The sequence below is a fragment of the Myodes glareolus genome, chromosome 13 (assembly GCF_982192425.1).
Source record: "Myodes glareolus chromosome 13, mMyoGla1.1, whole genome shotgun sequence".
Taxonomy (NCBI): domain Eukaryota; kingdom Metazoa; phylum Chordata; class Mammalia; order Rodentia; family Cricetidae; genus Myodes; species Myodes glareolus.
In genome coordinates, this window is record NC_142038.1 from 44,035,747 (window position 1) to 44,058,767 (window position 23,021).

At 41.6% G+C, this 23,021-nt stretch overlaps 1 protein-coding gene across 1 annotated transcript in view; it reads right to left on the reverse strand.

The window, feature by feature from the left end:
• Positions 1-23,021, reverse strand: part of Stk32a (serine/threonine kinase 32A) — a 115,128-nt gene that overhangs the window by 18,955 nt on the left and 73,152 nt on the right. Inside the window, exons 6-7 of the mRNA XM_048419629.3 lie at positions 10,200-10,237; positions 2,111-2,200 (exon numbers count right to left, since the gene is read on the reverse strand). Of these exons, the coding sequence (XP_048275586.1) occupies positions 2,111-2,200; positions 10,200-10,237 (128 nt within the window). The remainder of the gene's footprint in view (positions 1-2,110; positions 2,201-10,199; positions 10,238-23,021) is intronic.

Below are 23,021 nucleotides of genomic sequence, written 5' to 3' on the forward strand. Positions count from 1 at the left end.
CCTCTTCGCCTGTCAGCATTTGCACTTTTTTCTTAGTGGACTTTCGTGCTCTCTCACACACACACACACACATGCACCGGCACGTGCACACGCATGTGCGCACACACACATACCTATTCTGTATTAAGTAGAAAGCTTTAACTGGTGAACTTCTAAGTGATCTGGATTATAGTCAGTTCTAACATGATGAAGAAGGAGGAGCTAGAGCAGTGAGCAGGAGGACAGAAGGTAAGAGCTTATGGAGGACACACCTCTTATGAAGGACACGCCCCTTATGGAGGACACGCCCCTTATCTCGTTTCAGCCTGAATTCTGTCTTCTCGGGTCTTTCTTTTTCCCTTCCTTTTTTCCTTCCTTCCTTCCTTCCTTCCTTCCTTCCTTCCTTCCTTTCTTCCTACCTTCCTTTCTCTCTAGTTAACTGCTAGCATTCTACACCAGCACTATAAAGTATGTGCTAGTAAATTGCCAGTAGAGTTTACTAAATTATATGAATATAACTTTTAAAAGGAAAAGCAGGCTTCTATTCATAATTCTTAATGAAAGGAGATATATAAAAAAAGACAAAAGTAGATGTAGGTAAAGCCATAGGCTATGTCGTTAGTACATTCTTTTGGAATACATTGGGAAACATTCCCAACAAGATGGACAAACAGAGCTAGTTCAGCTCTTGAAGGGCCGTGAGTGGAAATGACCCAGCACACACTTCACCCCTTGTGCCTCTCAATATCCGAGCCAGACAAAGCTTGACTTAAGTCTAAGATTTCCATCCCAAGATGACTAATTGTTACCGTGAAGATCACTTCAAATTGCTGAGTGTCCGACTGTCTTTGTTTCAAAACGATAAGTATAGCCAGCATCATAGGGCACTTTGGGAAAAATGAATGACTAAATGGATGCAAAGTATTGGACATATTGTCTGGTCCACAGGAAGAGTTGGTTAAATAAACACTAGCAATTGCCCGCTAGAAATGTGAAAGCTGACAGTGCCTGGCCTCATGTCTGGTTTTCAATTTCCTAGTTCTATTCCATGAAGATGCCAGAAATGACAATTGTGAAAAAAAATTGAATTATACAGATATTATACTTAAAAGGACTGGGGAGAGGAAAGTTGTGTTCCCAGTACTCTGTCACCATGGAAACCATCCCTAGAAACCCCAGATGCACATTTTATGATTTGGCGCCAAGAAAATAGCCTATAATATGGAAACCCAGGGAATAAACTGGACAGACCAGCAGGCTTGGATAGTCCCTTTTATAACTAGAGTGCCGTGGGTTTTAGGCAGAAAAATGGGCTGAATTGTGTGTTCATTATTTTAGAAACGACAAAAGAAATTTATTCCCCCACTGGCCATTGAAAGCCATGAAATCTGCAGTTGTTCAAATGTTAGATAAAATGAGAATTCCTTTTTCTTTAGAGAGAAGATCTTGTGACGGCCTTTCATGTAAGAGGGACCTCCGCCCCCTCATCGTGTGGAGGAAAGAGAATGAAAAACTGATAGGAAAAAATTGAAAGTGGCATTGTTCATTTCCTTGATTTTTTTCCAAGTTCAGACATTTTCCTATGACATTCTCTGGTCGTATCTAGCTGGTGACATTCACTCTGCCCCTTACTGAATCCCTTCAGCATCAACAGCTTTAATATCCTAACTAATTAAGAGAGATGGCCAAGAGGAGAGTGGGTTTCCTTCTCCTCTATCTGCCAGTAACCCTGCATTGTTTAATGTCATCAATTAACTAACTGGTACCCTACCCCCACCCCATGGATAACTTATCGATCATTAAGAACTAATCAATTTTAATCCCTTTGCTTAATATTATTGTTCAGAAATTGATAGACAACTGATTAGGTCATAAAATAGAATTTGTAGAATGTGATCAATGTCCCTGTTGAACCAAAATCCAGCCATGTAACTTGCTAATGCGGATGGCTCTGCCTTACTTCAGACCCATACATCGGTAGTCCCTACGTAAAGTCAACCAGAAAGGAGTTTGTCTGCTCCAAGTCCAAGTTCTTAAGAATATGACCTTCAGCAAGTGGTATCTAGAAGAATTGGAAACATCAGATCTGTTCTTACAAATGTAAACCACTTGTGAAGCTGCTCATACCCACCCATGTAAGGCTTGGTGCCAGCTACAGTGGTGATCCGCGTCTCCTTGGGCAGCAGAGCGGCGATGTTGAAGTCTGTGATGTGCACATGCCCTATGGGGAGAGGAAGACCAGGAGAATGTTAAACCGCTTCAACCTAGATGAACAGTCCCTCATCTAATAATTGGGAAGATTTGGAGGCTCAGCCTGTTAGTTCTGGCATGCTAGCTGCAACTGAGTACAGGCTATGAAAGTTCCCTTATTCTATCCTCAAGGCCAATGTGACTTTAAACCATTGCAGCAGCCAGAGCATGATACGCAGCCATATCTTCAGTATCTGATCTATAGCAGTGTAGTATCTGACTATAAACGTGTAGTTCAACCTCAGACTGTTTGAACTTTGGTAGATGAGTTCATGTTCCAGGAACCCTTCAGGGCATTATTGTCTGCTGGCACCAGTCTAGATTGTTTATCCTATGTATTCCATATAGGTGACAGCCAGGACCTCTGAGAGCATCACAATCCCCATAATCTCTTATGGGACCATTTAAAAATACAAGTAAAATTACTATTTCCTGGCACAGATATGGATACACATTTTGTTGTTGCTGTTCTCCTTGTTTTTCTAAGACCCCGTTTGTATGGGGGAGGCAGACAGGGCAGGTTGCCTCCAGTGAACTCTAACAAAGTAAATTCTATCAAAGGACAACAGGCAAAATTCAGAATTTTATTTAAAGGGATTGGGGAGCCAGGAGACGTAGTCTGTGTCCAGATCTCTGTCCCTAACAGACCTGTTCTTTTCCAACATTGAACTTAAATTTCCTCACGTTAAAATATAATGGTAGATTACATGATTCGTTGGGACCCTTTGAGTTGTGAAACACAGCAATAAACAGGTCTCTGAACTGTAACACACAGCAATAAGTGTGTGTGTAGCACTTAAGTTTGGTAGGAAATATACCCTACATAATGTTCCATGGTTCTGGCATTTATAGCTAGAAGGAATAAATGAGCAGGGCAGTAAACTCGAGCCAAACTTGTATGTTATCTCTTGGCACAACAGTTATCTGCCTTCCCAGGAGCTGGAAGTGTTGGCATTCCAATTTACATGGGTCTACCGCTTTGATGAGATGGGGTTACAGAGGGAATACCAATTGATTCTCCTTCTAGGATCCCCATTGCAAACTCCCCACATCAAACTCCACAGTCTGCTTCTGGTCACATCTAGCCCATCACTAAGGAAGACCCTCACTCTCTTCATCAACATGGTTCTGTTTTGTGAAGAAAGTACTTGCTTTTTGTTTGCGTGGCATTTTCATAAGGTAGAAGCAGCAGCATTCATCCAAATGGAAGTGAGTTTTCTTAACCAAATCACATCAGTGAATGAGGTCAAAGCTCTCTTTACCATAGTTCTGGCTTACTTCTATTTCTCCATTAGTTCGTGCTCCAAATATTGGACAACTTTGGAAATTGATACAAATTAGGTGGGTCTGAAATCTCCCGTTACGAGCCTGTTCTGTGGAGCCAGGATGCATGACTTTGAGTCTTGTCCCCACCACTAACCAGCTATGTCACCTGGAAAAAGTCACCTGGACTCTCTAACTGCTGTCTTCTTACTAGGTAAGGTTAAGGGAAAATGAAAGACAGCAGGGACTACAGGAGACCCAGCCCTGCACCTGTCAGGGCACCAGAATTGTTGTCAATCATTATCAGAAGCTAAGGCGTAGATTTGCAAAGCACATGGGCCTGTGTCTCACTTCCCTCCAACTACAGCTAGACAGACAGGAAAATCTGACATCTGCATTGAAAACGAAAATCTCCAGAAAACGGTCGTGAGCAGTCTGGCGTGGAACCCTTCCCTAAAACTTGAGGTTTTCTATAATCAGTATAAGGTTGCCTACATGTATGTTGAAGTAGAGTGTAAAGAATCTTTTGGATACACCCAATTCCTGAAGTCTGTTCTCTGGACCAAAAGCGTGAGTATTACTTAGGAATTTGTAGGAACTGCAAAACTCTGAGCCTCTCTATCCTTTCTGGATCAGAAGCACTAAGGTCCATGTCCCAGCATTTAAACAAAGTCCTTCAGGTGACTCTGAAGTCACAGAGAGTTTGATATCATTGTTATGAAAGAAGACCTGGCTCAGTGGAATAGTGAGAGTGTTTCACAAGACTACAAAGTAAGGATGGGGGATACTGGCCAGAGAAGGCAAACCCAGGCAGCACTGACTGCCTCTCTGCTCAATTTGACTGAATGAATGATGAATATCTATTATCATCTGTGCATGATTCCTTCAGTTTTTACAATGCTGTCCCAGCCTGTCCCAAGGAAGTGATCCCTGTTGTATAGCTTAGTTTATAGCTAAGTTCATAGGATCCAGAAATGCGAAATTGAGGTTAAGATCTAGAGACTGGTTTAGGATCTAAGCATTGTTCTTGTGACACTTGGGTTCAGATTCCAAATCTCCCACAATGCTGTGCTTTCTGTCACAAAACCAAAGGACTAAGCAATTTGAAACACATAGTTTTTGATTCACTCACTCAGACATCTTCCCCTGCCAGGACGCAGAGGAAATACTTGAGGACTCATGGAAACGCCAACCGGCATTATAACAACTTCCCGCACCATGGACAATGCTACTCCTCAGTTCCTAAGGCTGTTCCATGCTGAGCTTACCCTGTCAGGCTCCTTCCTGTGATGTGAAGGGCACTTCCAGAGCTCAGTTGGGGGTGGGGGAGTTCTCTGTGATGCAGATGGGAGGAATCAGGACTTTTCTTAAGAAAGGGACAATTTTATACTTCCTTCCATAACCCAGGGCTCCAAGCAACTCCTGGAATAAAATTCTCAACCTTGGGACTATAGAGGTACTAGATTCATTGTCTTTGCTTTGACCCTGACCTGGGCATTGTAGGATGCTTGGTGTAAAGTTTTCCCATACAAGACTAAGGGCTTCCTGATCTAGATTCTGGGGGAAGAGTTTCCACCTTGGATTATTAATAACCTCAGTTCATCTTCCAGGGCTGTTGAGTTCAGCTTCCGCTGTCATCATTGTCTATACTCTTCCTCATTGTCACTGCGCTCATCACAGCACCTTTCTCTAGGTACCATATCCCATCAGCTGGCAATAGCCACAACTACTAAAATTTTGCAAGTGTTTACAGTTTGTGCAAGAGATACCTGTTTCCGATAATATCAACTATTGTCAGCTGTAGCTAAGACATCATTACCTGGGGCCGTATGTATTGTCTTACATTTTCAATAGGACACTTCATTGATTTTTTTTTTTAAGCATGTGTTGGGACTCTTCATGGAGGAAGCTGGAAAGACAGAAATCTCTGTTCTTTTTCATTCTCAAGAATGAACTTTTACCTCCCTCTCTCGTGACTACAGATATTAAAAGCTAAATTATGTATAATGTTATAATCGCCAAAGTCTTTGAGATACCAGGCAGGCATTATTGTTCCTCTGGATGCAGCATTTGTTTTCTGACTAACTTAAGAAAACCACAATTTTTTTTAGACACTGTGAAAGTGATAAAATTGGATTGGCCACTTCAGCTGGCAGGATGTGAAAATACATTTCAAGATGGTTTGCTATGATTCATCTAAGACCTGATGCCATATTGGCTCTGAATTAGTATAAGTGAGATATCTGGGGAGAGCAGAAACTTGAGTGCTCAAAATGAAAGTCATTCTTTTTACATCAAATGCTGAGTCATGAGAGATCTTCATTCATATTGTGGAAAGAGTCTCCATCTTATCTGATCTCACATAAACGCAGCTACATTCTGGGGAATATGAACAATATGAATTATTAGAATAAAACCTAGCTTCCTTCTGTTACTGCGCACAGGTGAATGGAGACAGAAGTTGCAGGATATGTACAATACTCGTTTGGGAGGCTGGGCATAGAAGGAGGCATGTAACAGAAATCACACCGCTGCCCTTCACAGTTGCTAACGTCTCCATGCCAGGGGTGAAATACTGAAAATGTGGTGGCAGAGATCAGTGAGCCTTCAGCTCCCAGAGGAACGTGAGAAAGCAGAGCAACTGCTGCTCCAAAGGGCAAGCATTGGTTTGTGGTTCGGCTGGTTCTCATAAGAACATTAGAAGCTTGGGGAGACAGGCGAGGGAATGTAGTCACTTAAAAGCAACTAATTTTAGTTCCAGAATAGTGTTGAAGTCCTAGATTTTTTTTTTTTGTAATCTAAGTGAAAATGACATCAAACAATTATCTTCTCTAGAAAGGAAGCCCTGGGATATGATTTCCAGAATAGATCCCAGACTTTTCACTTTGTCCGCTTCTATCTCACTCACAAAGTCTTCCTTTATTAATAGCAACAATTCTGAAGGCAAGTTTGGAACGGGAATACAATATGGTTCCTGTGGCTGTTGTTGTTCATTGTTTAAATCAATGCCTGAAGAGTGAAAGGGGCATTGGAGGTTTCCCATCACCTGAGACACTGTCCCTGTCCCTCAGGAAGGCTGGGAAGATGACTCCCACATCCCAAGCCACAAAGCCCTAAGCAGAATGAAAATGTCAAGAACAGTGACCTCAGACAACTGCGTAAATCAAGGAAGGCAGGATAGACCATTACAAGCAGAGTTAGTTGAAGATTAAGCTTAAATGACCTTATTTAAGCTCAGGATTCAACAAGAAAAAGGATCTTTAGTACCATCACATCTGGAAATCCACAGTAATTCTCTGGGGAAGACTAGCAATCACCTGACTTTCATGGACTCTATGGATAGAGCTCTGAGTTATAAACACACTGCTCTACACAAAGCCACACTAGAACATCAGCATAGTCTTTGTCCAGCCGCGAAAGCCTCTACAATCTCATGGAAGTCACATTCCCATTTGGTTTTAAGCGGTTTCTGTTTGCTTGTTTTTATGGTCGACATTGCGCCATATGTTGTCAGTGTTGTGTCAATGTTTATAATGATCCCAAGATGTAAGTGTTCTTGTTGTCTAGGAAACAAAGGCACAGAAACATTTGAGCAACTTGGCCAAATTCTGCAAGCTAGTGAGTAGTGAACTGGGTTTTAAAGCAATCTAGCTCTGTCACTTGTACTATAAACAATACTATAATTAGTTTTTCACAAGAGTAGGTTCTCTATGGGGCTACACTTCAAAATTAATTGATTTACTAATTTCCTTCCTAACCTATAATCATCAAATTTCTACAAAAAATTAACGAGAAGGAGGAAGACAATGAAGAAGTAAAATGAAGGACGATGGGTGCACGTGTTCTAAGAGCATGATCAAGCATGTTTTAAGAACTGAGATTGAAACTGGAGTGAAAAATGTTTCCATCAGTAAGGTTTACATGTTTCCTCAGAGTCATACAAATGATGAGGTGATGGGTATTCTTGTCTTAGGATAGCTGTCTGTCATAAACAGTAAGGAGTAGACCAAAACCTTATTCTGTTTAACCAGCTATATTTCCCAGAAAGCTTGGTGGTACAGAGTTGCTTTTTTCTAAATAACAAAAGTGTGGCTTGTGCAGGCTGCCCTTCTCTCCAGGGATAAAGATTCATAGAGTGTGTTTACAGCAGGCGGAGGGCCCAGGCCTCCCATAGAAGACTGGGAGAGCGGGTGTTTTCATGAAGGTCACCTTCATGCTGTCTCAGCATTGCTCACATTTCTGAGATTCAGAAATGTGTTCCAAAATGTCAGAAGCTGAAACGGTAAAGAAATAAGACATTGGAAGGAAGTGGGGGGAAAAAATCCCTTCAGACAGCCCATAAATAAATAATGACTTTGCGTTTTGAGATTAAGGGCTATGCTCAAAGGTGTTTCTTTAGCTCTTGGGGCCTAGGTGGGGCTGGGGAAATCAAGTTTAAATTCAAGTAGGTAAATAAATAATAAGGAATGGATGGGACTTGAAGCTTCAATTCTAATTGCCAATCAAGCTTATCAAAGTTGAGTAACTAGGGACCTTTACAGATTCAGGTTCACTTTGTAAAAGATTTCCAATACGGAACCAGGGTGAAACTGTCACTGTGAAGTCAAGCAAGGGCGGCTGAGTGACCTGGGACTCCATAAGGCTTGAGTCACACACTTCCTGATAACGCACCCAGTAACACAGGATGCCTCCCCTGAATCGATCTGCATGTACCTACCTCCTGCTTTAAAACAATGTGAATTGCTCTTATAGCTCCTGTACAATGGTCAATCCCATCTCCATTTGAACGTGTCTTAAGATATAGTAAGGAACGAAGGAGGAAGAGAAATTAGCCATCGTACTGAATGGTTTTGTGTGCCCACTTGATGCAGGCTAGAGTCATCTGGGAGAAAGGAGTCTCCCAGGTTGTGGAAATACCGCCATAAGACCCAGTTGTAAGGCATTTTCTCAGTTAGTGATCAATGGAAGAGGGTCTAGCCCATTGTAGGTGGTGACATTTCTGGGCTGATAGTCCTGGGTTTTGCCTCCAGGTCCCTGCCCTGTTTGAGTTCCTGTCCTGACTTCCTTCAGTGGTGAACAGCAATGTGAAATTCTAAGCTGAACAAACCCTTTCCTCCCTATGTTGCTTTTGGTCAGGTTGTTTTCTATTTCAAACTGGTTTGGGACTCATGTGCATTCAGGTAACTATGTCCTCTGAGTGAGCTTTGAGATAAAATCTTCTATTTACTGTCTTATGCGTGTGCCAATTTGGGCATGCATATGATTAAAATCAGCTGCTTTTGGGGAAAAAACATAGTAAACAAAAGCTTTCGTCACTCAGTCCTATCAATCAAAACAGAAAGACTCTCTTCCTAGCAACCAACGTTTTCTCTTGGACTGCATGAAGATGAGGCCTCTCCCAGCACTCAGGAGGCAGAGGCAGGTGGATCTTTGAGTTCGAGGCCAGCCTGGTCTACAAGAGTTAGTGTGCAGGACAGGCTCCAAAGCTACAGAAAAAAACCTGTCTCAAAAACAAAACAAAACAAACAAACAAATAAACAACAACAAAAAAGCCTCAAACCATAACTGAGGCTCTTGGATACTCTAGCTGCAGCAGGCCACTGCTTCTTTGCAGTGTGTCCTCTAATGTCTTTAAATGAAACTGTTTTGCCTTTTGTGTGCACTTTTCCAATTATCTTAATGAGATGCCAAGGACCCGGAAACATTTATCGCCCACAGTACCCACCAGCAACACTGGCCCATTCACACCAGGCAAGCCGAGTGCCCTACAGTATTCCCTGATGTAGTATCAGTGAATTCAGAAAGTCTTTTCAAACTGTTGAGAAGGGGGCTGAGGAGCTGTCTTGGTGCTTAAGAACACTGGCTGCTCTTCCAGAGGAGCCAGGTTAGATTAGCAGCCCTCACAGGGCGGTTCACGGCAATCAGCAGCTAGGGTTCCAGGGGATCCTATGCCTTCTTCTGGCCTCTGCTGTCAGAGCACACACGTAGTGCACAAGACATACATGCAGGAAAAACACTTATACACATAAAGTAAAAGTTTTAAAACATGTTAAGAAAAAACCTTGCGCATTTCATTCTGTCGGCAAAATCTTGTATTTAGCCAGTGCGCATAGACTTTAGGTCTCCATTGTCACCTTCAGGACTACCTCCATCTTCCACTACCAGTTTTATATCTGGGCCCAATAATACCATTTTCAACTACTTTAGTTTTCTTTGAGATCATTTATTTTCTTTACTGAAAAAAGTTGACCGTAAGGCTTGCTATCTCTTACGTGCGGATGGAATTTGCCTTTACGAAATGCAAACTATGAAAAGAGACACTAACAAAATCATCTCAATTACTTGGTGGGTACTGTTACCTGACAAATGCTCTACGTTAAGATTAGCTCTGCTCTGTCTTTCACCGAAGGATATTAAGAAAAGCTAGTACCAGAACAACCAGATAGTTCTCTACAAGAGATATAGTACTAGAAGAAAACGAAGTAAAGAATGACTTTCACATTCTATTACATCTCAAAGTTATTTAAGAATCTATTATTGGATTTTTTTACATACCTATAAAATTTCCCTATCTTGTCTCTCCTACATGCGATGAAATTGATAAATAATACATGTGTGTATTATAATGTCCAATGAATCAAGCTAAGGTGATCAATGTGTTGTGAATATCTGTCATATAGATGATTACAAGCAAATCATTTACTTACCATGCTCATCAAGTAAAATATTGTCAGGTTTCATATCCCTAGGGGAGGAAATAAGGAAAAGATAAAGTTGTTCATAATAAAACAGAGTCATATGGTGAAAGCAAAAATGCTCAATAGATCCTACTTAAAGCACCGTACTAGCATTTCATCCCATTATCACAGAATCTGAGACAGTTAACCTTATCTGTGTTGATTAGGAACCTGAGCTTGTCTCATTCACCAAAAGTCTTAATTGCCATAGCATGAAAGTTCTAGTCAACAGGGATCTATGGAACATTAGCCAGGATCTTCCTGTGGGACCCCAGTTATACATGGTTTAATGCCTTTAATTGCTTCTTTACTGTGCTCGAGGTAGTCAAGGAGACAAATCATCTATGAGTTAGTGTATAGCATGACAACTATAAATACTATACATTGCATTGTGTTGTAAATACTTGCTAAGCGGGTCAGTTTTTGACATGCTCAACCAAAGCTGAAAAGGTAATTGCATGAGAAGGTAATGGCAATTGCTTGACAGCAACATTCACTTTATTATGTATATATTTCTCATTGCAGCATATTGTATACCTTTAAAATACACCTTTGTTATTAGAAAGGAAAATAAAATTGAAAAGATGGTCAAGGGAAGAAAAAAACCACTCTCTTCCACTGAAAGGACATCTGTGAGGTCAAATGAGAAGACTGATGGCCACCGTGATTTCAATGTCCTCAGGAAATGATTACCCTGGGCAGTTCTCCTCAGTCAGAGACTAGCACTCTAGTTAACAACAACCCCAAATTCTCTGTGTTCAGATTTTAACTACCTTTCCCTAATGTGCCACTAAAATGCTTCTTCCTCGAGTCACAAAAGCCATTAGAAAAGAAATTCTAAAATAGGTTTGGGAACACATTATCAACATAGTCAAGTAGCTTTTATGTTTTCAGAATTAAAAAAAAAAAGAAAGAAAGAAAGAAAAAACGACCTTAGCTTTTGACAGACCAAGACTGGACATTATCTTTCCTTAACAAAATTAATAAGCTTTACAAAAAATATTACTCATAAACAGAAGTGAGGATGTGCTACACCCAGCATTCAGGTGGCATAAACTTGTGAATCCTGCCTTTGGCTGTTAAGTTCATTTTGGATTGATAGAGGGATCACCTTTCTCTGGGGCAGGATTCCTTCTGTGCCAGAGGGTACAATTGACTAAAAAAATAATGTAACAGGACTTTAAATTGCAGGTTTCTGTGGTGAAGCACTCTTGTAATATTGCTGACCTGTCTTCAAACCCTTTGTTTAAAGAATTAATAAGTCCAGACTCACACATGCTGTAAAAGCGATTGCATTATCTGGTTCTGTGCTCCCGCCAAGTGCACATATAGGCTCCTCTAAAGTAGTCCTTGCCTGCTCACTACTGTGCTTGTTGCTATTTGGCCAGAATCAGACCCTCTCACCACCACTCAGAGACACAGCAGATGCACCCTGGGCATCAGAGCCTTCACTTTCTACAAGAAACCTTCCATGACTTTCCTGTGCTGGACCAACTGCTTTGATTGGTTATGACTCCTCTGTAACATGTACCATACTTATGTGCAACTCTTTTTCATGCTTAGGCTCATGACCTGCTTGATGCTGGGATGATTTCCTGGACAGCACATAGATCCACAGTCTGTGATGGTCACTAAAGGAGACCCAGAGAAAGTCTAACACATGGGAAAATGGATCCAACAGAGGTGTGGGAGGTCCTTCTGTCTTTGTGTTACTTTTATTGGTTAATTAATAAAGAACTGCTTTGAGCCTATGGCAGGGAAGAACAGAACTAAGCAGGGAAGGTTAGGCTGTATGCTGGGAGAAAGAAGGGTGGAGTCGGAGAGAAATCATGGATCGGCCACCTGAGACAGACACTAGGAACATTACCCAGTGTCCTTCCTCCAACACAACAGTACAGGCCAGTTGCTATTGTACATCACCAAAACTCACTGTAGCAGGAAGCTGTAGGTAAAGCAGACATCGGGTTCTTTCATACTGTATCCAATTGACATCACTGCTTTCCAGGAAAGCAAGAGGTTCAAGCAGGAAAAAGTTGGGTACATCAAGACCAATAGCAATATCTCTTTGTCTGTATTTATGGGGGCTCATGACAGAGATGAATCAGCACAGATTTCACATTTTGTGAATTTACTATGAGGTACTTGAGTATCTTGGTTGATTCTTTTTGGACTTCTCATCTTTTTTTCTCCACTATGTTTCCCAGAATCTATCTTGAAACTCAGAGAGTAATACAGAGAAATGAGAGAGATGAATAATTGTTTGATTATGCTTTCTTTCTTTAATCTTCTATTTCCCCTCACAGTATTTATCCACTTAGGTAAGCCAGATAATGGGGAGAGAAATGAGACCTTGTTCCTTCAGAGGTGGGGAGGATGAGAAAGACACACAGGGAACCATATCAGAAAAGTATGAAATGGTAGAGGTGCTTGTTTGTCACAAAATCAACGAAAGAATATGAGGAAATCTAATAAAAATGTGAAGTTTTAAGCATTGTAATAAGTTACATAAGCTTCTAATCTAACTACACAGGCTTTTTTTCACACTATAATGAGGTAACTTCTAAGTCAGTACAAGGAAAATTGCAGTATGATAAAATGGTTTATTCGTGTACCAGAAGAAAGAAACTCAGAGAGTTATATTAAAATTCCTGCTAGAACCGTTGAGTTCTCTAGTTCTGAATCTCCATCTCCTTTCTTCAAAAACGCTTCAGTCCCTAATGTAAATCAGAACGAGAAACCACTTTTCTTAAGATGAGTATTTTTCACTTATAGGTAGTTTAAGTTAGCATTCAGTAGCACTGGGTATGTTTGAAGCTCCCCTCAGAAGCTTGGAGCAGTGGAAACTTTCTGCTACAGTTGAGACTTAAGCCACCAGACTCTGTGTCTATCCAGAGCTGTTAGGATCCTCTCAGACATTCTGAGGACCAGCCACATTCAGAACAACCAGCAGTGGATGCTGCTGAGGATGGGAAGGATCCTTGCACACTGTCAGAGGACATATGAGAATCTGGCCACTACAGAATCAGCATCAAAGTTCTTAAAACAAAACAAAACAAACAAGCAAACAAACAAAAATGAGGTTAAAGAGACACAGCGATGCTCTCCACACAACAGGTTCCCGACAGGTTGGAAACAATATTGAGGATTCATATCCATCTACGTGCCAGTGTGCCAGGCAATGCTGTGGCACTTGCCTACCCTGAGGTCACTTCTGCACATTTTGATCATTCCTTAAACCCCCCCACACCCGCACCTCTTGCTTCCTCTCAGTAGATGACAGTATGTCATCACTTCGCGAAGATCAGAGAACCTTATATACCTACCTACCTTTTGATTTCCCATTGGCTATGGTATACCAGCTCTTCTGTGGGACTTGGATTCTGGTCCTCTCTCCTTTCATATAGTCCCTTGGTAAATGTCCTTGTGCTCCACACCAACTTCTCCTTCTCCTCTATGAGACTATGTTACCACCGAATCTTGAAGAAACCACCTCCGACCATTGCTCTATCTTACTCGTTTCTTAATGACAACACTCCTGAGTTGAATACTGACGGGAGGAATTGGAGGTGGCATCTTCTACTTTTCTCTCAGAACACTAACCAACTCCCATCTCCTTGGGTCCTCGAGATGACACTTTGCCAGACACTTCTATTCCCCTTACTGTGCCAAATCCAATCGCACAGCTACTCATATCCTGGCCCTGGAGTGGGGGCAGATAACCCCTTCTCTCATGACACACTTTGTTTTCGTGGCTTAGACAAAATTCATTTACTGGGTTTCTTCCACCATAGAAATCTCTCCTCAGCCTCCTTTGCTAGCACCTTCTTGGTCAAATCTCTAAATGTTGGGCTCTATCAAGATCTCAGCCTATGCAGAACTGCATCCCACCAAATGACTGCATTTAGGCGTGTGACTTTAAATAGTATTTACATGCCAAATGATAATGCATATATAGCACATTTCTGGTCCTTACCCTGGAATTACAGATAAGTACATAAAATTGCTTGTCTGATGGTGGATGGTGTCATCTGTTCAAGATACATGAAAAATACAAAGTTCCTTGAACAGAGCCTTTCTGTCTATCCATAACCCTCACTCACACAGCACCAAAATGATCCTGGAATTCCTTACCCCAGAATCTGGCCCCATAGTGCTCCCATTTTAAACATCTTGAACTCTAAAGTGTCCTTTTTGATGTCCTGACACCAATTGCTTGGCAGCTCCTGATAAATCTACCTTTAAAATAAAATTACTGGAAACAGCATGAAGACCTCCCAGGATATGAAGTATGAAAATACCATATGACACAGCAACTTCATTTCTTAGGTGTTTAGCCCAGAGGTTTGAATGGGGATTTGCATAGAAATATATGGGCCTATGCCCAAAGCAGTGTTATTATTCACAGCAGCTAAAAGGCAAAAGCAACCTGGGTGTCTATTGACATATGAAAAGGACAAAATACATTTACAATTATACTTACAATGGAGTACTTTTCCCTTAAAAAGAATAGAATTCCTATAAATGCTACAGCATTAATGAACATATTAATGTCTGAAAGACAGTGCTGAGTGAAACAAGTCAGACCCGAGGAAGCCATTATTGTATGTGTTATGAGTGGTATGCAGAACAGTCATAAATAGAGGACATGAAAGAGGTTCCTGTGGACTAAGGTAGACATAGAACAATGGCTTATCATTTAAAGGTACAGAGCTCCAATGCAGGTCAACAGGAAAGCTCTGAGGATATGAGGTGGCTATGGTTTCAACCATGCTCAAGTATTCACTGTACTTTGTCACTTAAAATGGTCCACTTTCATATCTTATACAACTTAAACGTCAACAGACAAATTAGTAACAGAATTAATATCTGCTGCTGCAAAAGCATTTCTCCATCAGCTACTGCAGTGGTACCTTTCTCTTGCTTCCCCGTCTTCTCCTGAATATCCATTATCTTCCTAGCATCTGGCAAGGAGTTTAGCACTCCATGTGCCTTCCCTGCTTGAGCTCTCACTGGCTTCCACCCTACAGGGAACAAGAGGGACACCACTTCTGCTGCCATGTATACCCAGTCGTATGCTGGCATAGGTCAGACTCCACCACACACCTTGCTTTCTCCAGCTCCCTAGTCTCCTTATCCCCACTTTCCAGATGGTCCCTTATGCTCACAGTCGTGATCCCTGCCCAATTCCATGGTTGGAGAGCACGGTGCATCCTCCCACTCCATCCTAAAGTTAAGACCTGTCCTAGTCAAGATCTCCTGAGTAAATTGGGAGCATGGGGATCTTGGGGGAGGGCTGAAGGGGAGGGCAGAGGCAGAGGCAGGGAGGGAAGCAGAGAAAAATGTAGAGCTCAATAAAAATTAAGAAAAGACCTGTCCTATTATTAGCAAAATACTATCACCACCAGTTGTTTCTTTGTTGATCTGCTCATTAATTCTTTCTCTTCCATAAGGATTAAAGTTCTATGAGAAAAAAATGCCTTGTTTAATATTGTAGCGACTGGGACTCATAAAAGTGCCCAGAAAAGAGTAAAGTGTCTTAGTAAATGTTCATCATAAAAATTACGCTTGAGTCCTGGTACTAAACTTTGTAACACAAAGAAGCCTCCCAATAGGTCTTTGATGCTGGTTACACTGCATTCGCCGTCTGTCAGCTGCAAACCTGACACTTTCAGTAAGTGTCTGGGCATGCATCAGAGTGAGGGACGACAGGCTGAGCTCCGTGCAGTTAGAGCATATGATTTTAGATGGGGACTTTGAATTTGGAGCGTGGCAAAGTACAAATCTAGGAACACACATGGTGGTATGGTACTTTTCTGCTGCATTTTGGGTTGACGACAGACCAACAAAGCTGTGTCTCGCTGAGTCTACCTTCAGGGACTATAAATAGCTGGGGAAGAAACCCAATGCTCCCTGTGGCAGGGTCCAAGTGCAACTGATATATCTGCCATTCTCACTTGAGTGACTTTACAAGACATTAGTGGCGTTTAATAGGCTAATTACATCCCTTCGCTGCACCTACCCGGGAGTCAAGTTGCTCACCCTACAATCCCACAGAGGGTGTGTGACAGTCGGAATAAGGAACACATTGTATCCAAACCCAGATCAACCCAGATCGACTTTCCCCTAGCAGCCCACAATTATTTCTAGGCAACAGGTTTTGGTTCTGTTGTTGTATCGCAAACCCTCAAGCTGGGTCATCCCCAAATTCTTTTCTTTTTTCTTTCTTTTTGCTTTTTCTTTATTCCCAAGTTCTTGAGAGGGGAAAATTCTCTCTCTCTCTCTCTCTCTCTCTCTCTCTCTCTGTGTGTGTGTGTGTGTGTAATACATAAGATTTAGAGTATCACACAAGGACTGTTGGTCCCCAAACTAGACCTATATTGAAAGCATGGGGTGGAAGAAGAAATTATAAACAAAACCTAAGCTGAAACAGGAAGCAGAGTTTTCTGATACTGTGCTCTGTGATTACACCTCACAAGCTTTGCTTACAATCCTTGCTTCTCGTGTAATCTTGGTCCTGTAACTCTCAGACAACCAGCCGCTTTATCATCTGCACACATGGTCTAATCGCTGTAATGGAGGCACAGTAAGGAATAAAGGTAGAGCCACTGCCTGGCAAGTGCCTGCACGTAAACTTTGTCTTAACAGCTGTCTGCCGCATCTGCTCACCTCCAGCATCCAAGGAGGATGAAGCACAGAAGCCACTAGTAGATGATCAGAGAAAGGGACTGTGAGCTCTCAGTACCACAGAGAGCATTTCCAAGGTTCAGTAAATGTGCTGTACATTTTTGATTTTCCTTTTACATACAAATGACTTTTAGGCTAAAAATGCTTTCTAATTTCCATTCCAATAAACACATCCATTATATAGTAAGAAAGCAGGTGCTATTCATTATCATGGTAAGATTATGAGGATAGGAGTTTTTGGGGTCTATGAAAATGTCACCTGGCATGCCTTAAACCTTTAGTGCTTCTTTTCCCATCTTGTCCCTTGTCTTCTCTGCTCAACAACTTTCCCCTCTCAAAGGGCTTCTCCTATAGCCTGTGAATTTCTGAACAATTGTTCCCGACAATGGAACTTACATACCCCCTTAGTACACAAAGCGACATTGTTAGACCCCTATTCCAGGATATCTTGCTTCCCCAGCTCCCCACCACCTGAGCTATCTTCACCTAAGAAAGATATGTTTCTTCAGGAGAGTGGGAGAAGAGCAGGAGGGAGCAGATGCTGAAGCACACTCAGTAGAAAACAGATTAAACTTCAGTAGCCAGTGTTCGGGGAATTAACAGAAACATTAAGTCAAGAAACGGGCAAGAACCTCTTCACAATCCCACATTTCCAATGTTGGTATGACCATGATGAAACCTTAGGCTGTGACCCAGCTGTCACTAAGACTTGAAAGAGTCTGGCTAAAAGTTATGTTTAAGTGCAGAGTACAGTGGAGAGGCCGGCCTGACCTCCAATGTCTTTGAAGCCTGATCTTCTGTGATTCACCAATGTCTTGTTCTAAAAGGACTCCTGACAGTTGGTTCATATTCCCGATTCATTCCTTGGTGTGGGACAATGGTCTGTATTCTGCCAATTATATTTTAAATAAAGGCTGATTGGCCAGAAACCAGACAGGAAGTAGAGGTGGATCAATGAGAACAGGAAAATTCTGGGAAGAGGAAGGCTCTTTCTGAAGTCCTGACCAGGCCACAGAAGAAGCAAGATGGGACTGCCTTGTTAAATAAGGTACCAAGACAAGTGGCTAGCATAGACAAGAATAATGGGCTAATATAAGTTATAAGAGTAAATACGGACTGTCCTCTCTTGGGGTGTGCGTGTCTCACCCTTTCCCCCCTCTCTGTCTCTTTCTCCTCTTCTCTCTCTCTGTCCCCTCTTTTCCTTTTTCCCTTCATAATCCCCTGAATAAATATTCAACCTCACTCTTAAAAAAAGAGTTAATAAGAAGCCTGAGCTAATGTGCCAATCAGTTTATAACTAATGTAGACCTCTGTGTGATTTCTTTGGGATTTAACAACTGCAGGAACCAGGCAGGACAGAAAAGTCAGTCAATAAATGGCACCCAAGTGGACAACTGCATCCACATAAAGCCTGAGATAACTTGGGAAGTAATTCTAGACAAAAAAAAGAATAGAGTTAAGCACAGCTTATTGATAGCAGCATTTTTTTTCTGGTGGGCTCTGTTTGTTAGAGGCAAATATGTCACATTTAAGAGAGGCTTGCTGACTCAGCTTTAGCTGTAAAACCTTGCAGTTCTTTTAAGAAGTCCTGCCATGAAACACTTAAATGGTATTGATGAAAGGCTGACCACATGCTTTCTGGTGGTGGCAGGGACCTTGAAACACCATAGGGTTGTGGCAATAAACATGACTCCACCCAGTACCTCTGCCATGAGGCTGGAATCTCAGAAAGCTAAAGAATTGGCTGGATCCAGCCATCAAAGCCACAGCTTTAAAACTACCCATATTGCTTAGCAAATTATAGACTCATGTGGTCAGAAAAAGAGAGAGCTATACAGTAAAGATAGATTCAAAGACAAAAAACCCTCTAAATGGTTTACAGTGTGTTAAAAATAAATGCAGGCTAGGAAGAGAAATGAAAAAGGGTAAAGTCCTTAAAATAAAAAAGAAAGAATAGTTGGGTATGGTGGCACACACCTTTAATTACAGCACTTGGGAGACAGAGGCAGGCAGACCTCTGTGAATTCAAGGTGTGGTAGCACGCACCTTTAAGTCCAGCACTTGGGAGGCAGAGGCAGGAAGATCTCTATGAGTTCAAGGACAGCCTGGTCTACAGAGTGAGTTCCAGGACAAAGATACACAGAAAAACCCTGTCTCAAAAAGCCAAAAATTAAAAAAATAAAAATAAAAGAAACAGAGGTTAATATAAAGCCATGTAAAGATGAAAAATACACAGAGAATTGTGATACTGTATGTTATTAAGTTCTCTTTGAATTGTTTGAATGCAGAGGAAGGAGCAACAGCTGCCAAAAGATATTTGTTTATAAATGCTGTTGAATTAATCCAAGACAGGTACTTTGAAAATACCTTGACTTCAAAATTGAAGTCAAAAGATATGTTATTTTGGAGAAGAGAAAGATAAATGTCAACTTTATTCAGTGAAATTCCAGGTTTATATACTTAGGGGCCAAAGGAGGAGAACCCCCTCCCATCCGGAAGTGAGATCAAGGTGTTGAGCGCCTGGCACTGAGTGGCAGGAGCTTCCGGGCAGGGGGTACCGAGCTAGCTGCAGTGACAGACAGGGCAGGTGCCACTGCCACTGCGAGAACCCTTCTTTGCAGGTGGAATTACCATGCCAATAGAGGATAAGGCTCTCTATGCTAATTCCCCTAGCCGGTGGAGCGAGCAGAGGAGATGACAGGAAGCTAGACTGGTTGAATAAACAGTCCTGCATGGCACCTCGAGGAGCTGGGGAAGGCCTGGGATCCAACAGAAGAGGTTTTGCTTTTGTTTCCACAGAAACATGGATTTATTCTGAGTTAAGTAAAATCAGGTTTGATCAAGGAAGACCACCTGAGAAATCTCCAGTAGGAACAGATGGCCCAGATGTCTGAGTTCTACATCCAGAACAGATTCAAGACTGCTGCCTGACATGATCAAGCCTCACAGGATACTCCAGTCAGGACTTGATCATAATTCAAAATTTTCTTTATGTTCCCATAAGATTATCAATGCCCCCAACCAGCAGGGAGTAGCCTGGAAAACTACACCCACATTCCCCAAAAATGGATTATAGATATTTTCCTTTGTTGAGAATGTTGGTTGCAAGTTGTTATGTCTAATGGTCAGGAGAAAAGCTAAACAAAGGATATTAGATACAGAGTTCTTGTTATTTAAAAAGAAAAAAAGGGGGAAGTGATGTGGGACAATGGTCTGTATTCTGTCAATTATATTTTAAATAAAGGCTGATTGGCTAGCAACCAGACAGAAAGTAGAGGCGGGTTAATGAGAACAGGAGAATTCTGGGAAGAGGGAAGCTCTTTCTGCAGTCCTGACCTGGCCACAGACCAAGCAAGTTGTAACTGCCTCACTGAAAAAGGTACCAAGCCATGTGGCTAATATAGACAAGAATAATAGGATAATAAGAAGCCTGAGCTAATGGGCCAATCAGCATATAGTTAATGTAGACCTCTTTATGATTTCTTTGGGACTTAATGACTGTGGGAACTGGGCAGGACAGAGACTCAGACAATAATTCCTGAAATAAATCAGCAAAGTAAAGTTGATCGTCAATCAATAATCTACTAATATTTTCACAATCACCCTGTTTGTAAATGGCAGAGGAGGGGTTTAACTCACATGCCTTTTCCTCAGTGACTAGCTTAGCTATTTTAAGTAGTTGGTAGCTAGGTTCCCTAAAGACCAAGTGAATTGGTAGCTTCTGACAATGTTGATGAGGAAGGCTTCCATGAACAAAGGGAGTGAGGGTCATGATTGATTAGCAGTTCCTGATATGAACACAGAAGGGATGCTTGGAAACAATCACCAACAATTTCTGGACCTGTCCTACCTTCTAAGTAAAGACACTGCATCTGGTTGAGGTCATTACTGCCTATGCCATGGTATCTGAGTGACAAACACCTGATAACAAGTATCTTTCATGTCTCAGAAGAGTTCTGTGCTCTAGAAGTCACTGCATAGACAGGTGAAAAGGGGGTAGCTGAGAGAATGACATTGTTCCTCCAAGATGACCAGACAAGACCGGACAAAGCTCGAACCACCATCACAAAGTGATGTAAATTTTATTTACATCAAGATCTTCATTTCTTACTTCTACTAAGGAAAGAGAGGGGGTGTTTTTATACTCTCAGAGGCTGATCAGTTCACCTCAGGTTGGCCTACAGCAAGTGTATTTTTGGTCATATTTTCCTACTGTACATTCATAAGTCATACACAGATTCTACTGTATGATGCATTGCTAAAGATTAGATGTGTGAATGCAGTTTAAGATACGCTGATATTGAAAAGGCAGAGCCTAGCGGAAAGCTGGCTCTGCTGAGTTGATACTGCAGCTTCCTGTGTCACCGTGGATATCTCCCACTCCATGTATTCATGTCTTGGTGGTGCTGCCTGCCACAAGATATCTGTCCAGCTGCAGGGGCCTCACAGTGCTATGGTGTTTGGACTTTCAGTCACCACAAGTACAAGATAAATGAATCCCATTTCTTTATAAGTACCCAGCAACAAATATTCTGGTTTAGCAATGAAAAATAGACTAATATATACAACCAAGTCTTATTTTATTTTTTCAAAAGTTTTCAATTTCTTATTGTAGAGAAAAATCTATTCTTTGTGAAGATGAGATGCATTCATCTTGATGATACAGGTTCCCAAAAGTGGGGAGTACAGGTACCTCAGCTTGAGAAGTATGTCCATATACAATAATCCTAGTAATGAGAGTTTAAAAAATTACAATCTTTGGAAATGATGCTTGCCCAAGAAAGATTCTCCTTTAGGGCTTAGCATAAGTCAACCACTAGCTTCTTTGATTCAGATCCTCTCTGGTGGAAACCCATATGCATCAGCCAATAGAACAACAGGGACCCGGGCTAGTTCCCATAGCTGCTGAGCACACAGTGGACTGTAAATCCATAGGGTTAAAGTAAAAATGCTCCAGCCCAGCAAAGGGAAGGCATCCAGAAGTAAAAGAGAACCAAAGGGAACCAGGTCTATTAATAATAGAGAAACCAGCAAAAAAAAAAAAAAATGTCTTTTAAAAATTAGGTGATGAAGAGGAGTATTCAATTAGAAAAAAAAAAAAACACCCTATATTTTAACTCCAGAACCAAAGACATCCTCTCTGGCAAAAGAAAAAAAAATAAACTTGTCATTTAAAAATGAAGCAAATTAACTCTCCAGATGCCAAGAGAATTCAAAATAAGACAAAGCTAGAAGAACATCTGTATCTTTGCAGAGCAGACCACGACTCCGAAAGACTGGGGATGGCAGGATTTGTATGTCAAGCACACGCCTTGTTTAGGAAACAAGTCACAGAATACAACCAGCTGGTCCACGCTCTAAGCTGTTTTGTTTTACTGTCCTATAAAGCATACAAGGTTATAATGAAATGTCTGTATCAATTATGTATCATTTGCCGGAAAACCATGCGAAGTGTTCTACTCATATGATTTCAATTACTTCTTCCACTGCTCCACCGAATACCTGACGGAACACAGTATTATCAATTGGACTTGAAAAATAGTGATTCTCAATTCAGGAGAGACTGGGAAATTTTCTAAGTCCCATAGTTACTGAAGGGTGGAGTGGAGCCAGGATTAGAACATTGGCTATGTAAACCCAGATCCCCATTTTGAGTGGATGAAGATATGTGATGTTAAAACGGCAGACAAGTGAGGGATGTGGTCACAGGAGGGAACCAGACATCAGAACAATGGGGTGGCAGGTAGAAGTGCCTGCAAGAGAGTGAAAGTTAACGGCAGAGAACAGCTGCTTGGGTGGACGCTCCAACAAGCAGGAACGCACGGATGCAAATTGCTTAAATGAGCAAAATTGCAGTTCAGACTGACTAGTCAGGTCCCGTAACAAACACTGCCTTGATTTTTTGTATTTATGTAATTTTTTTTGCATGTGTTTTGATGCTAGTGGCAATAAGCTTACCTCTAGCTTATGCAGGGAGTGCATATGGCAGCTTTGACTGCTGCCAGCTGGGATGTGTTCTCGTGCGATGAGCTGGGATATGTGCTCTGCTTTTGATCACGGAGCTGGAAGTCTGCTCTATGACCATAGCAGAGAGAGGAAAGACAGCCC